The following is a 17228-nucleotide window of genomic DNA, read 5'->3' as shown; positions in this document are numbered from 1 at the left end:
CGAGCTGAGCTTAGATGTTAACATGTACTGTTTAACCATGACATTTAAATGTAATAGGGTAAAACCCAGTGCATTTAACATAATGCTGCACTTTAGAAAATGGGTTGAAATATAACATGTTGGTGGAGCTGGGTTCCCACTATCGGCTTGTGGAGCTCTCGGGAGACCTGTGTTCCACCCGGTTCGCCCCAGTGGTCAGCCCGGCGTATCTCTGACTCAGAAGCTCTGGTGTTGTGCACAGTTAACTCCGGTTGTAGCTAGGTTGCTACATCCGTTAGCTTAGCTCCCACCTCCGCGTTAGCTTTGGGTTAGCTTCAGGTTAGCTTGTAGCTAATTCGACCGGGTGTCGTCAGTTGATCCCAGCCTTACAGCCCCACCCTCAGCTCCACCTCTCTTCCCTTTTATGGAATTGTCTGGGCTTGACGGAACCTGTGACACGGTCAAAATGGCGGTGATGGCCATCTCCCATTTAGCCTCAAAAACATGTTATTGGAGCCTATGGAAACGAATTGTCCAATATTTATATGTCGATGGTAACAAGTCGTCTGTGCTGACCTGACACCATTGTGTTTCTGTTCAGGAAATAAACTGCCAACAATCAGTCAAAACTACTTGTCTTCATTCTAAAAATCAACACAACGCCGAGTCAAGGGGTTTATTCAAGCAGACCAGATACGCCAGATGAAGCAGAACCTACACGTACGTACGTGTGTGTGTGCGCGTGTGTGTGTGTGTGTGTGTGCGTCTATCTGGATACAAATAAAAAATAGAATTTTATGCATTTTATGATAGAATAAAGTTTGCTGACTGAGCAATTTAGATCTAATATAAGTTAAAGCATAATATCTTTTTTTCTCCGTGTTAAATCCTAACCTGCTTTATGAATTAACAATATATCAGCAAATGAACTAACTGGAATATATTTTATCTTTAAAGCCCTCGGAGCTGTGACTGGTTCCCTGACCCTGACTGCTGACGTGTGGACCAGCCGTGCTACAGAGGCGTACCTTGGTGTTTCCTGCCATTTTCTGAGTTAAGACTGGAACATGAAAGGATTCAACCTCTCCACCATGCCTCTAGAGGAGAGGCACACTGGTACAAATATAATGACTTGGATAGAAGAGGTTTTAGCTAAGTTTGAAATCCTGCCTGTTAAAATAAAAGCAGTAGTTCATGACAGTGGGTCCAATGTGGTGGCAGCAATGAGACTGCTTGGATGGGCCTCTATCCGGCGTGCTGGACACACACTCCAGCTCATAGTGAACACTGCTCTCAAAGAAACCAGCATCTGCAGAGCATTGGGTGCTGCTAGGCAGCTAGTGGAGCACTTCAAAAAAAGTGAGCTGGCTAGTACAAAGCTGAAGATGAAACAGAGCAAATGGATGTGAAAAACAATTCACTGATCCAAGATGTCAGCACAAGATGGAACAGTACATTCTACACGATAGACCGACTCCTGGAACAGCGGTGGCCTCTCGCTGCCTCTCTGTCACATCCTGAGGTGACACCAAGGGGGAAGCAGAACCTCCACCTGAAGCCTGAGCAGTGGGTGCTGCTTGACGAACTGAAGACAGGGTTGAGACTGCTTCTGTTTACCTTAGTGGTCAACAGTACACAACCAGTTCAGGTTTTCCACAGATCATCAAAGGTCTGGCACGGTCTGTAAACCACAGCCAGTTTGAGACGAGGGCAGGGAAATCTTTCATTGTGAATGCGGACAAGGGGATGAAGCAGAGACGGGGCAGCATCTGTACTGCTGCAGAAGGCAGCTGCCCTGGATCCCAGATACAAAAAGTTAAAGTTTTTGTCTCCTGAAGACGGCATCAGACTGCAAGGGACCACCGAAGTGCAAAGCAAGAGTTGGGACAGATGAGCTCAGACAACTGGGGAGTGCTGGTGATTCAGGTGTAGGTAAGAACTCTGCTCTGATGCCCTCCTTGAGTCTGACACAGAGCGATGATGAGAGTGAGCAGGAGGAGGAAGAAGATGCCCAGGACAGAAGGTCCAGATAGTGAGAGGGGAAGTGCAGGTGTACTTTGGTGAAGCTGCAATTTCTAACAGAGATGATCCTCTCAAATGGTGAAGGGAAAGTCAGGGTCGTTTCCCCACCCTCTCTAAGCTTTCTGTGCACCCCTGCCACTTCAACGCCATCTGAGCGGATCATCTCTGCAGCTGGGAACATCTGCTCTCAGAAGAGAGCAAGCCTTTCTCCTGAACATGTGGAAATGCTAACTTTCCTGAGTGTAAACCGGGACCTTGTGATTATTTAGCTGGATGCATTCATGTGAGCTCAGTCTTTTTGTATTTTAAGTTTTAGTTGCGTACATCTGATCTGTTTGACATTGTAGCGTTTGTGTAGCAACAAAATTCATTAAAAGCAGTTTGATAAGCTATTGTCTTTATTATTAGATGGCACATAACTGATCACACATAGAACTAGAAGCTAATGATGGGTATATCAGAGCATCCTGGTGCAAAAAGCTTGTCAGGGACTTGCACAAACCAGCCAGAGAAGCACTGCTGATGATTCTGAAAACTCCATTTTATTTTGGAGAAGCTTCCAAATTAACATGAACTTAACCTAATCAATGTAAATTAGTCAGAATGACACCAGCACAAGACGCACTATCACCTTTCAGACACACCAGGTTCAACTGAAATAGTGGCTGATCAGACCACTCTACAAACAAGAGGGGGACAATTAACACACACATCCTCACACACACAATCTAACCAGTCTAATCAATTCAGGTAACTCAGATAACTAAACCATAATTGCAAACTCCCTATCCATAACAGAACATTTCTACATTAAATTAAACACAAGCATAAACATGAATCTCCGCTCCATTGGGAGTAGGTAGATCCCGGCAGTGCTGATCAGGCTTCCTGAGGAGATGAGCTGCAGGTGTGAGACTCCATGGGCAACTCCAAGTCACTGGTAACTCAAATAGAAGGACAAAATCAACACATGCATTCATAAACAGAAGACTGATTGTGTGCACATCAACCAGTCATCCTGGACAGAACACAGAAAACAAACATTACCAGAAGCCCATGTCCCTGAGGTGACAGACTCTGCTGTCACAGAGCTAACGATGAGTCGCAATTAATCATTACCAAACGGGCGACTAGTCGACTAATGAAGTAGTCGTTCGTGGCAGCCCTACAGAGATCACCAATGTAAGATGGTGCTTGTCCAGGGACTGCATGGTGGCACAGTTGTTAGCACTGTTGCCTCGCAGCACGAAGGTTGCAGGTTCGAAACTCGGTTGCGGCCTTTCTGCGTGGAGTTGCGTGTTCTCCCCATGCATGCGTGGGTTTTCTCTGGGTACTCCGGTTTCCCCCACAGATCACAACATGCCCTATAGGTTGTAAGTCGCTTTGGATAAAAGCGTCTGCTAAATAAATAAACATAAACATAAATAAACATAAGGCCCTATAGACCAGAACCAGGATCTTGAAATGAACCCTGAAGTTGACTGGCAGCCAGTGAAGCTGGAGGAGAAGCGGGGTGATGTGGGTGTGTTTGGAGGACTTGGTCAGAAGCCGAGCACAGGCCTTCTGAACCACCTGTAGACGGTTCAGGGAGGTTCTGCTCAGACACGTGAAAAGAGAGTTACAGTAGTCTAAGTGTGAGGAGATGAAGGTGTGGAGAACTGTCTCAAGTTCAGAGCGGGACAGAATGGGACTCAGCTTAGCAACGTTCCTGAGATGGAAGAAGGAAGAGCCAACAAGAGAACTGACATGAGAATCCAGGGTGAGAGCTGGGTCAAAGGTCACGCCAAGATTCCTGACGGAAGGTTTGGTGTGAGAAGCAAGCTGACCAAGAGAGTCTCTGACTATGAGGAACCAGCTTGTCTGGGGCACAGATGAGGATCTCTGTCTTATCTTCATTCAGCTGAAGAAAGCTCCCACCATCCAGGTTTTGATAGAGTCTAAGCAGGTGTGTAACAGCTGCAGCTTAGACATCTCATGGGGCTTAAAGGAGATGTACAGTTGGATGTCATCTGCATAAAGATGTTGGACAGATGACTTGAATATGACTTGAAAATTCAAAGCACTGGGCTACTTTCTTGTTTTTGCAGGATAAATCTTTACACGACCAAGTCAATTATTCTTTACTCTGGACTCTTAGTCCAATTCACAGAAGTAAAAAAAAAACATTGTACAGATAAGTGTCATATTTAATGGTAGTCTGTCAAACACTGGCACTCTTGTGTGTGGGATTCCCTAAGGGAGTTGATTGGGTCCTTTATTATACAGTATATTTGTAAATGATATATCTTTTGCCTGCAGTGAAGCGTACATGACTGTATATGCGGATTATCCGACCTTATCTGTCTCAGCTTCAAGTTTAGTTCAGGTCAATGTTATGCTTCAACAGGAGTTAAAGTCTATCTCTGAGTTGCTGGAGGGAAATAAGCTCAAATTGAATGTATTGAAAACCAAGTGTACGCTATTGGGCTCTAGGAATTTGGTAAGGAAAAACCAGAAGTTAGATATTTATTTAGGGGGACAACAAATTGAACAAGCAAAAGAGACCAAACTACTGGACATAACATTGGATCAAACAATGTCATGGACTACACATATTGATAATATTGTAAAGAAAACGAGTATGAGCATTTCTGTAATTAGGCGCAATGCTCAATATACATTGCTGGACACCAGAAAACTTGTTGTGCAGTCTCTGGTCTTGTGTCTTCCGGACTGCTGTTCAGTTGTTTGGTTCAATGCTGCCAAGAAACATCTTGACAAACTTCAGAGACCTCAGAACAAAGCTGCACGATTGGTTCTCAGTTGCCCCTTTAAAGCTAATATCAACTGGATACATTCCACTCTGTCATGGATGAAGGTCAACGACAGACTGGCCTGCAGCCTGGTTGTGTCCTCACACAAAATCTGGGTTTTACACAAACCTTTTAGCTTGTTTCCAAAGCTGTTGCCAACCTGTGAGCGGCACGATTTTAACAGAAGGAATGCCTCTCGTGTTACTCTTCCACTGCCAAGAACTAATGCACTTAAAATGATGAGTACACAGACTCAGTCTGCGGATTTATCAGGAAATGCGTGGAAGATGTTGTCCCATCCAGAATAGTTAATTCCTTCCCAAATTAAAACCCTGGATTAATGGAGGTGTTCGAACGGCGCTGGCGGCGCGGAGCACCGCCTTTGCCTCCGTGAACACATCAGACTACAAACACGCACATTACCAACTCCGGAAGACGATCAAAGCAGCCAAACGTGAGTACAGAGACAGGGTGGAGCAACAGTTTGACAACCCCCGGAGTATGTGGCAGGGACTAAACACAATCACAGACTTTAGAGGAAGAACCAGCACACCGCAGACCACAGCCTCTCTGTGTGAGGATCTAAACGCATTCTATGCCAGATTCGACACAGGGAACACCATGAGACCGGACAGTGAGCGCACCGCGGATGACGTCAGTGTGCACACTGTGTCTGAAGAGGATGTGCGGAGGTGCTTCAGGAGGGTGAACGCACGCAACGCTACTGGTCCGGACGGGATTCCCGGCCGTGTCCTCAGGTCATGCGCGGGTCAGCTGGCTGGAGTGTTTACACACATCTTCAACCTTTCCCTCTCTCTGGCTGTAGTCCCAGCCTGCTTCAAAATGGCCACCATTGTCCCTGTACCCAAATCCTCCACCATCTCCACATTGAATGACTGGCGACCTGTAGCCCTGACCCCCATCGTGAGCAAATGCTTCGAGAAGTTGGTCAGGGACTTCATCTGCTCTGCACTGCCCAATTCACTGGACCCTCTACAGTTTGCATACCGCCACAACAGGTCCACTGATGATGCCATAGCCCTGACACTCCATGCTGCCCTGTCACACCTGGAGAAGAGAGACACGTATGTGAGAATGCTGTTTGTAGATTACAGCTCAGCATTCAACACCATTGTTCCCTCGAAGCTGGACAGGAAACTGCAGGATCTAGGACTGAGCAGCTCCCTCTGCAGCTGGATCCTTAACTTTCTGTCTGACAGATGTCAGGTGGTCAGACTGGGCAGCACCACCTCATCTCCCGTAACACTGAACACTGGTGCACCGCAGGGGTGTGTGCTGAGCCCTCTCCTGTACTCACTCTACACCTACGTCTGCACAGCCACGAGAAACTCCAACATCATTGTGAAGTGTGCGGACGACACCACAGTGGTGGGTCTCATCACCAACGACGATGAGACGGCCTACAGGGAGGAGATCAGCACCCTGACCCACTGGTGTCAGGACAACAGTCTCATCCTCAACGTCACAAAGACAAAGGAGTTGATAGTGGACTTCCGGAGGAGCAGAGGAATACACCCCCCCATCACCATCAACGGCGACGCTGTGGAGAGGGTGAGCAGCTTCCGTTTCCTTGGAGTTCATCTGGCAGAGGATCTTACGTGGTCAGTGCACACGGACAATACAGTGAAGAAGGCACAGCAGCGCCTCTTCTTTCTCAGGAGACTGAAAAGATTTGGCATGAGCCGCCGCATCCTCAGGACCTTCTATCGCTGTGCCATTGAGAGCATCCTCACTGGATGCATCTCCACCTGGTATGGCAACAGCACCGCTTACAACCGCAAAGCTCTCCAGAGAGTAGTGCGGTGTGCAGAAAGGATTATTGGAGGTGAGCTTCCCTCCCTCCAGGACATCTACAGGAAGCGGTGCCTGAGGAAAGCGGGGAGGATCATCAAGGACTCAAGTCACCCCAGCCATAAACTGTTCAGACTACTTCCATCAGGAAGGAGGTTCTGCAGCATCCGGTCCAGAACCAGCAGACTGAGACAGCTTTTTCCATCAGGTCATCAGACTGCTGAACACATCGCAGACACCTCACCCTCACTACTGAAACTCCAACATTACACACTCCATACTGTACATTAATGCCACTGTTTGCACATACCAACCTCTGTACATTTTATATCTCTTATTTTATTGTTTACTTTATTCATTTGTAAAACATGTATATACACACTATACACACACTCACACGCACACACGTAGAACAATATATTTAACAAAAATACTTGCATAAACATTTAGTAATGTATATACATTACATACTATACATATTATTACTTAGATTAGCCATTTTTATATGTTACTTGTTTTTACGTTACTGTATTTTTGCACAACTCTGTTGCTGTGAAGCTCGCACACAAGAATTTCACTCGCATGTACTGTACCAGTGTACCTGCACATGTGACGTGACAATAAAAGTGATTTGATTTGATTTAAAAGCACAGTCATTTACAGAGCTATCACGTCCTGGAATATCCGGCCTCCTGAATTAATAACAATAAATGTTCATGGTACGTTTCAAGTGAATCTGAAGAAACTGGTAATACATCAGTTTATATCAGATAACAAATACAGCTATTTCAATTAGATTTAAAGAATGAACAAATTGTTGTTATAATAATGATAATAATTTTTATTGTTGTTATGAATTCATTGATCAATTTGTAATGCATATTTTATTTTCTTAGTGAAATGATTCTAGTGGCTTTTTATATTAGTTTTATTATGAGGTTGATCATGTTTTCTTGTGCTTTTCTTACACTGTATAGGTAAGGATGTGTTTTAATCCTACACTGTATATGTTGTGTTTTTGTTTGTTTGTTTGTTTGTTTGTTTTTTTATCAAGAGGACCCCAGGAAGAATAGTTTTCACTATTGTGAAGACTAATGGGGATCCTTCAATAAACAACAACATCAAATGAAATCAGAACGTAGTTTATTGAATACGTGCAATGTCACGTTAAACTAGCCACAGCTAAGACAATAAAACGCATGAGTGGTTAGGGTATTTCTCATGAAAAACACAACATAACACGGCAATGATAAGGAACCTTAAAGCGCATGCGCGGTCTGCTGCGCTGTCTCTTTAAACGCCTCGTGTTACCGGAAGTGTTCGGGGTGTTTCCAGCTGATCCGAACAACAGAAGTACCGTAGTGTCTCGGCAGACCGACTTGTCCGCGTTACGTTTCACCAGAGCGGACTAGGTGTGACCTGCAGCAGCTGGAGTCTTCTCGGGGATAGACTGGGACCAGAACGGCTGGTGCTCTCTTCTGATTAGCCGCGAGCTCGCCACGGTGACCCGGTCCCGTCGGTTACCGTTAGCTCAAGACTGTCATGGTCCCAGCTCGGAGATGGCGTCCTTCCCCGGTTTGTGTAAGGCTGTCGGGCCCGCGGAGGAGGTGAACGGAGAGCTGGACGGTTCCTTGCTGCAGATGCTGAAAGCCATTACTGACGAGAGGAACCGACTGAACAGCCGACAGGAGATAAGCGGACTCGGTGAGTGCCTGTGGCCCAAAACCGGTTTGGTCTGGGAGGCGATTGTTCATTTCCTGGATCAATTCTTTTAGAAGATGCAAACTAATGAAAGCGACCTTCGGTCTAGCGTTCCATTCCATTTCCATGTATTTGATAGAGCACATTTAAAAACAGCATGTGAGCTGACCAAAGTGCTGTACAGGGGTAAAAACATATAAGGTTAAAGAATAATATAAAAGAATAAAACAACTAGAGCAAAACACAAAGAACCAAGATAAGTCAATAAAATCAGTAAAAGAACAGTGTAAATAAACCAACGATAAAATAGCTAGGTAGTAAAAGCAAGAGAATAAAAGTAAGTCTTTAAGTGGGACTTAAAAACCCCAGTGGAGGAGGAGAGTCTGATATTCAGTGGGAGATCATTCCAAAGTTTTGGAGCGCAGACAGAAAAAGCTCGTTCACCACGGGTTTTACAGCGTAGACGGGGAATCTGTAGTAGGTGTAGGTCACCTGAACGGAGAGTCCTGCCTGGCACATGAGGTGTGAGTAACTCGGATATGTAGGGTGGTGCTAAGCCATTCAGCGCCTTAAAAACAAACAATAACATTTTAAAACGTATACGGTAGTGCACAGGAAGCCAGTGAAGTCTTGCTAAAATTGGAGTGATGTGCTGCCGACAGCCAGTATTGGTCAGAAATCTTGCCGTCGTATTTTGTATCAGCTGAAGGCGAGATCATGCGGCTTTTGAAATACCAAACAGAATTGCGTTGGAGTAGTCCAACCTTGAGGTGATGAAAGCGTGAATGGTTGTCTCGAGGTGGCGCCGATTCAGAATGGGTTTTAGTTTGGAAAGACGTCTCAGCTGATAAAAACATGATTTAACCATGTGATTAACGTGAGGGTCCATTTTTAGAGCCACATCCATTTTAATTCCAAGATTAACAATTGTTTGACTAATTTTAAAAGGAAGAGCAGAAAAATCAGGAGCGGAGGAAGACGAGCCATTAGGAGTAAAAACAATAAACTCGGTCTTAAAATCATTCAGCAGCAGAAAATTTGCTGCCCGCCAGTCTTTAACCTCACTCAGGCAGTCAAGGAGCGGCTGGATGGAGGTAAAAGCCTTCAATGGAACATAAATCTGGCAGTCGTCCGCATAAAGATGAAAGTTAATGTTAAACTTCCTGAAGATTAGTCCCAGTGGAATAATATAAATGCTAAATAAAAGGGGGCCGAGGATAGACCCCTGTGGAACGCCCCAAGGAAGAGCAGCAGAGGGAGATGAACAGTCGTCCATTCTAACTCTAATAGACCTGTTGTCAAAGTAGGAGCAGAACCAGTCAAGCGCGGATCCCTTAATACCGACCAAATTCTCAAGGCGGGACAACAAAATGTCATGATCAACCGTGTCAAATGCAGCTGAGAGGTCCAACATCACCAGGGCAACATGGGAACCGGAATCAGTAGCTAAAATAATATCATTAAAAACCCTGATGTGAGCGGATTCTGTGCTGTGATGTTGTCTAACACCAGACTGAAATTTATCCAAGACCCCAAAGTTGTTCAGATGGGGCAACATTTGATTATAAACAGCCTTTTCCATCACTTTTGACAAGAAGGGGAGCTTTGAAATGGGGCGAAAGTTCCCGAGGTCAGTTGGGTCTAGGCCAGATTTTTTCAGTAGTGGTTGAAGCACGGCATGTTTAAAAAAGGAGGCCATAATTCCCGAAACAAGGCTGGAGTTAATAATGTTGAGCACATGAGGGGCTACCACTGGAAGAACCTCCCAGAAGAGTCTGGCTGGTGCAATGTCATCAGGACATCCTGATGGCTTCATGGAAGATATTAATCTCTCCAGGGCAGGCAGTGTGATCGGCTCAAAATGGTCAAAGCATCCGGTACAAACTGATACGGGTAGCAGAACATCTCCGGGGGAAATGATTAGACTCCTAATATTGGAGACTTTGTCTAGGAAAAAACTTAAAAATTGGGAGCAGAGATCATCTGTGATTGCAACTGTAGAAGAGTTATCACTCGACAAAACTGCATTTAGCGTTTTATATAAAACCCTCTGGTTCCCAGAATGGGTAGTAATAATGCTGGCAAAGTATTTATTTCTAGAATTCCTGACTGCTTTCTGATATTCATCTAGTGCATTTCTAAAAAGTTCATGGGAAATGGATAGTAGGGCTGCTCAATTAATCGAATTTTAATCACGATTACGATCTGAGTTTTGAACGATTATAAAAAACAAAACAAGCCGATTATTTGCTCCTCCCACTTGCGCTGCCCTGAGTTACAAATGAAGCGCTCCTCCACAGTGTTGCCAACTTGGCGACTTTGACGCTATTTCTAGCAGCTTTTCAGACCCCCTTCTTGACTTTTTAACTTAAAAGTACCTAGCAAACACCTCAGAAACATCTCTGGTAACCCTTAGCTACTTTCTGGATAACTGTCGTCGACGTTTCCTGCAGGTTAGCTAAACACTCCGTCTGCGCTCCGGAACGTTCTTCAGGACATTAGGAAAGGGAATGATGCAGTGATGTGGCAGTCGCTAAAGAAATGGCTCTCAGAGCCGGCTCCTTGTTGGAGTAACCAGAGTGAGTGACACACACACCGCACCTGCGGACTCCTGAGCCGCTAAAAACAGCTAAATGTGCACGTGCGGCGTGCTAAACACACGTGCAGCTTGCCCCGATTGCTGTGAGACCAGGTTGGGGGGTGGGGGTGCAGCTGTGGTTGGGACAATTATTACATTAACTGATGAACTTGTAAATAAATAGTTTATAAATAAGGTAGAAATAAGTTCCTCACGCTGATAAATAATAACTAACCTCTCTGAGGACACGGTGCTAGTGCACTCTCCTACAGCACCTTGACACGACTCAATAAATGTTATGCAACATTTTGTGAACATCAATTTATTTGCATTTATTTGTTATGAATGCCACTGTATAATTCTTGCTGTCAGTATTTGCCAGATATTGGTATTTGGGTCTGTACTGGTTAGACTTAAATGAGTTAAACCAAGGTCTACAGCCCTTGGGTCATAAACTATGAGCTGTAAGTATATTGGTCTTTTTATACTGGGAATCAGGAGTTATTTTAGTGATCATCTTGTTTCTTATTTACTTTTGTCCTGATTGTGTCCTGAGCTGTTTTATGACTGAATAAAAACAAATAAAATCAACATAAATAGAAAAATCGTCCTAAATAATCGTGATCTCAATTTCAGTCACAAAAATCGTGATTATTATTTTTGCCATAATCGAGCAGCCCTAATGGATAGTTTATCCTTCTTCCATCTGCGTTCACACCTTCTGCATAATCTTCTGAGTTCATGAGTGTGAGAGTTTAACCAAGGGTCAGATTTTGGCTTAGGGTGTCTAACCTTTAAAGGAGCAACGGTATCCATCACCATGAGACAGGCTGAGTGAAAAACCCGCAAAGCATCATCTGGATTGGTGTAAAATAAGGTGGAGACCAGCAGTTCAGAGAAAGAAGCACAAAATCTATCTGCTGTAGCCGGGGTAATAACCCGTGTCTGGCGCAGCACCACAGGCCTTTTACCTAAGCTCACCGGACAATCCAAATCAAACCAAACTGGAAAATGATCAGAAATGACACTTTTGTCAACAGACAAATTATTAATATTTATCCCATAAAACATCACTAAATTTAAAATATGAGACTGGTTATGGGTAGGAACCGACACAACCTGCTTAAGACCAAAAGAATGAAGTGTATCAGTAAAATCTTTCACAAGGGGCTTGACAGGACAGCAAACATGAACATTAAAATCACCCATAATCAGGGCTCGTTCGTATTTTGTTGTTATTTCTGCCAAAAGTTCTGACCATTCTTCAATGAAGTCCTTATTGAATTTAGGGGGGCGGTAAACAAGCACACAAAGGACTGGATGGGTATTACCCAGTTCGAAAGTAATCAGTTCAAAACTATTGATGATGGTGGTGAAGGGTACCATCTTGCAGGGGATATTCACTTTGAAAATAGTCAGCAATCCTCCCCCGCGGCCCGAAAGCCTGGGAGAGTTCAGCACCAAGCACCCAGGAGGAAGAAGTTCAGTTAGTAGAGCGGACTCACCGGGGGGATCCAGGACTCCGTAATACAAAAAATGTCCAGGTCTTTATTCGTCTTCGTCTTCCTCCGCTTATCCGGGTCCGGGTCGCGGGGGCAGCATCCCAATTAGGGAGCTCCAGGCCGTCCTCTCCCCGGCCTTGTCCACCAGCTCCTCCGGCAGGACCCCAAGGCGTTCCCGGACCAGATTGGAGATGTAACCTCTCCAACATGTCCTGGGTCGACCCGGGGGCCTTCTGCCGGCAGGACATGCCCGAAACACCTCCCCGGGGAGGCGTCCAGGAGGCATCCTGACCAGATGCCCAAACCACCTCAACTGGCTCCTTTCGATCCGGAGGAGCAGCGGTTCTACTCCGAGTCCCTCCCGAATGTCCGAGCTCCTCACCCTATCTCCAAGGCTGAGCCCGGCCACCCTACGGAGGAAACTCATTTCGGCCGCTTGTATCCGCGATCTCGTTCTTTCGGTCATTACCCAAAGCTCATGACCATAGGTGAGGATTGGGACGTAGATCGACCGGTAAATCGAGAGCCTGGCTTTCTGGCTCAGCTCCCTCTTCCCCACGACAGATCGGCTCAGCGTCCGCATCACTGCAGACGCCGAACCAATCCGCCTGTCGATCTCCCGATCCCTCCTACCCTCACTCGTGAACAAGACCCCGAGATACTTAAACTCCTCCACTTGAGGTAGGACCTCTCCCCCGACCCGGAGGTGGCAAGCCACCCTTTTCCGGTCGAGAACCATGGTCTCAGATTTGGAGGTGCTGATCCTCATCCCAGCCGCTTCACATTCGGCCGCTAACCTACCCAGCAAGAGCTGAAGGTCAGAGCTGGATGAAGCTAGGAGGACCACATCATCCGCAAAAAGCAGAGACGAGATTCTCCTGCCACCAAACTCGACACACTCCACACCACGGCTGCGTCTAGAAATTCTGTCCATAAAAGTGATGAACAGAACCGGTGACAAAGGGCAGCCCTGGCGGAGTCCAACCCTCACTGGGAACAGGTCCGACTTACTACCGGCTATGCGGACCAAACTCACGCTCCTCTGGTAAAGGGACTGAATGGCCCTTAACAGAAAGCCACCCACCCCATACTCCTGGAGCGTCCCCCACAGGGTGCCCCTGGGGACACGGTCATAAGCCATCTCCAAATCCACAAAGCACATGTGGATTGGTTGGGCAAACTCCCATGCCCCCTCCATCACCCTTGCAAGGGTATAGAGCTGGTCCACAGTTCCACGGCCAGGACCAAAACCACATTGCTCCTCCTCTGAGATTCAACTATTGATCGGACCCTCCTCTCGGACCCTCCTCCTTGAACCGTCACCTTATCGTGGTGGAGGAGTTTGAGTGCCCTAATGATCCTAGGAGCTATGTTGTCTGGGGCACTTAGTGCTCCTGGTAGGGTCTCCCATGACAAATTGGTCTTAGGTGAAGGGTGAGACAAAGAACGGTTCGAAGGATCTTTCATGGCGGTTAAAACGAAGAGTCGGAGTACCCGGCCCGGAGGGTTACTGGGGTCCCACCCTGGAGCCAGGCCTGGGGTTGGGGCCCGTGAGCGAGCGCCTGGTGGCCGGGCTTTCGCCCATGGGGCCCGGCCGGGCCCAGCCCGAACCGGATACATGGGCTCGTCCAACTGTGGACCCACCACCCGCAGGAGGAACATGAAGGGTCCGGTGCAATGCGAATCGGGTGGCAGACCAAGGCGGGAGCCTTGGCGGTCCAATCCCCGGACAAGAAAACTAGTTAATCCTTCAGGATAGCGGTTTTATTTCCAACGGAGCGGGCGTTAAGCAGAGCAAGCTTAACGCGAGTCGGAGCAGGAGAGAGCTGCAGATCCAAAGTGGAGGCGGAAAGGTGTCCAGCGAAAGCGCGCAGGTTTGCGTGGTTGACTCCGCGTCTCCATAGACGCGGGTAAAAGGGGCGACGCGCTGGAGCTGCATCCTTTGTGCAAATGAACCAAGGCACAGATGGAGAATCAGCGAGGGGAGAATGGAGCAGGGCAGCCGGCAAGGTCTGGATAGACCCCCGGGAAATCGCCATGGCAGCTCGCGCCCGGACACAGCGGCCCCCGCGCCTACCGCGGCGTCTTTTCCGAAGCCAGGATGGGCGTGGCAGCCTCCACAGGTAAGCAGGAATACCTGATAGCAGTGGATGAAACAGTTTCTGATGTGCAGTGGCTTTGGTTACTGCATGATCCACCGGTAAACGAAGCTTTAAAAGGGTCAGTCTGTCATACACCAGGATGGAGTTGACACCATCCACTAGAATGCTAAAAAACAGGAAAAACAAGAGAAGTAGAGAGCAGACGGCAAGCCGAGCACCTTGGCGCCATCTTGGAATTGAATTGCGTGGTCTACCTGGCAGAGCCGAACCTATGTCTCAACGGTCTGGGGCACGAGACCGGGGGGGGGGTTTGAGATTACACTCATTTCACTTGCTGGAGAACAAACATGCTCTGCAGCAGGCTAGGCTTACTGGCGCTTGTGAATATGATTGGACGAGGCAAGTGAAATCACCTTTTTGGCTGGCAGCTACGAGGTGAATTAGCGCCATCGCTGGCTCACAGCAGTAGCAGCAGCTTTGTTCTTGATGGCTGAATCATTATTAAATGTGGAGATTAAACTTTTAAACATGAGCTCTAACTGGATTTACAAATGAACATTTTTGTATTTAAATGTAGCACCCCCTTACCCAGTCTAGTAACTGCACTAGAATCTAAAACAGGTGGGGTGTCTTCTTGGGTTCGTTGATTTCTGGTAGAAACCTAGCCGTTCACCTAAGGTAAAGTAATCTTTTCCTTTTGCTCTCAAACCCTTACATTAGCATTATCACTTAACCCAGAATAAGCCCAGACAACTTTCTAAATGAAAAAAAAAAAAATTAATAAAGAACTCACTTAGAATGAAGGAACTGTTCAGTTAACATGAAAGCAATCAAATTACCAAAATTGTAAATGTCTTTGAATCAAATAACCAAATCAGTTTGTTTTTTCAGTGAACATATCTAATATGGGTCATTAACCGACCTCCATACATTTCTCAAAAAAATATAAATAAAAAACAATACCAAGTTCAATCTAAATCCACCCGTGGGCCCACACTCACTCACACCCACACACACACCAAGTTCGGTACCGTAGCGTTTTTTTTCCGTTGCAGGCCTGTGCGGTGATTTTGTGTCATGTGAAACCTTTCCTTCAGATGCCCTGACAGATTCGCAGAGCAGGCATCCTGAACACAGACACGAAACCCGATGTCCTCAGCGATCCGACGGGTGTCTGTATCCTCCGTCCGAAACCCGAATCCAGACGTCCTCAGCGAACTTCCCCACACCACTCCTCCGACTCTCCTTGCGTCTCCTGCTCCAACCAGCTCCCGATCAGTCCCGTCTCTGTCCCTTCTTATCCCAGGTAGAAGCTTTATGGCTCGTTAAAGCCGCCAGCACCGTTGAAATCATTTAACGGCTCCTCAACTGCAACGTCCCCACTCCTCCAAGCCGGCCAGGTTTTTTTTAACCGTTCTTCAGTCTTTAGGTCCGATGTAGTTTCTGTTACTGAACTCAAAAGTAGTTCACAGCTACGGCTCTGAAGTTTCGGTGGTCTCTCCGGGCTTCTTCCACTGCTGTCTTCCGCTCTCCTCCCACCCGCTTCTCCGTCCCAACGTCTCAACCCCCCGCCGTCTCTCTCTCTCTCTCCTTCCCGCTCTCTCCCTCTTCTCGAACTTTCCCCAAAGCTCCCCCTAGTGTTCATAACTTGCTATTGCTCCTACACAGCTTTCATTTGTTTAAAATTCAGTCCAACATCCTTAGACTAAACAATCAACAAAACAATAATACACACATAAATGGAAACAAACATTTCTCATCTGAGGCCTGTTCTCAACTGAAAAATACTCAATGTAAACTGCATAACTTAAGTGGCAACGTTACAGTTAACATTATACATGCACCTCACTGTTCATGTGGATACAAAGTAATGTCAAACCTGGTTTACTCCATTGAAGGGTTTTAGGTAAACTGTGTAACCCAGGGGGCTACACCCTCCCCCTTCTAAAACATTTGATGTCCCCATCAAATAATGAGGTTATATGACCCAAATAAGAGTAGTAGGCCCAGCTAAGTCTAACCCAACACAGTTACGACATAATGCCATAGGGTGGCACCATAGGGTAGGACAAGACAACTTTCTTGAGTCCTGGTAAGTTACACTGCCAACTAGAACTCCACAACTGAAAGCTTTTACAGGCTGGTCTGATGGCTGTCCCAGTTCATCGTAACTCAGCCTAATGACCGGTTTTATCACTCGCCTAGAACGCTCTGCAGGGACCTCATCGGCTCTGCAAACTACATCCCCACTGCTTCCTTCTTCCCCTTCTAAATCTAGATCTGGACAGGGTAGAGGATCCCTTAGAGGTAAACCTGGACTTACTTCAGCATTGTCCAAGTCCTTGGGGAGTGAGGAAACCCGAGTTCTCTCGTAGACTAAAGACTTTTCTCTAGTCCTCAACCCTGATGGCCCCAGAATGTCTCTTAGATTCACTTGTCGTGAAGCTGGCATGGGTACCACCTCAAACTCTGAATCAGATGACACAACAATATCTGCATAACAAGAATGTTTGACAGGCTCCAACTGCTGTCGTCTACTCCCGGTGACAGGTCTCTGCACCTGTTCGAGCTCAACATCCCCAGCTGTAAACCTGACAAGATGGCCAATGGGCAACAAATGATTTCGATGTACAGTTTTTTCTCCTCCAGGCCCCCTTTCAGGTTTTACCCGGTAAACAGGCAAGTTAGGCATCTTGTCCATTACAACGTATGGCACTGTCCTCCACCTCTCTCTCAACTT

General features: G+C 46.5%; 1 protein-coding gene across 2 annotated transcripts in view; it reads left to right on the top strand.

The window, feature by feature from the left end:
- Window positions 1-7899: 7899 nt before the first annotated feature.
- Window positions 7900-17228, top strand: part of kiaa0930 — a 156114-nt gene continuing 146785 nt past the window's right edge. The window contains exon 1 of one of the 2 annotated variants that reach the window (XM_070552683.1): window positions 7900-8309. In XM_070552683.1, the coding sequence (XP_070408784.1) occupies window positions 8165-8309 (145 nt within the window). In that variant the 5' untranslated portion in view covers window positions 7900-8164. The remainder of the gene's footprint in view (window positions 8310-17228) is intronic. The other variant, XM_070552656.1, reaches the window with a different exon arrangement.

This window comes from Nothobranchius furzeri, chromosome 1 (genome assembly GCF_043380555.1).
Source record: "Nothobranchius furzeri strain GRZ-AD chromosome 1, NfurGRZ-RIMD1, whole genome shotgun sequence".
Lineage (NCBI taxonomy): Eukaryota > Metazoa > Chordata > Actinopteri > Cyprinodontiformes > Nothobranchiidae > Nothobranchius > Nothobranchius furzeri.
The sequence above is the reverse complement of the archived record's forward strand: the minus strand, read 5'-3'. Positions and strand labels throughout refer to the sequence as shown.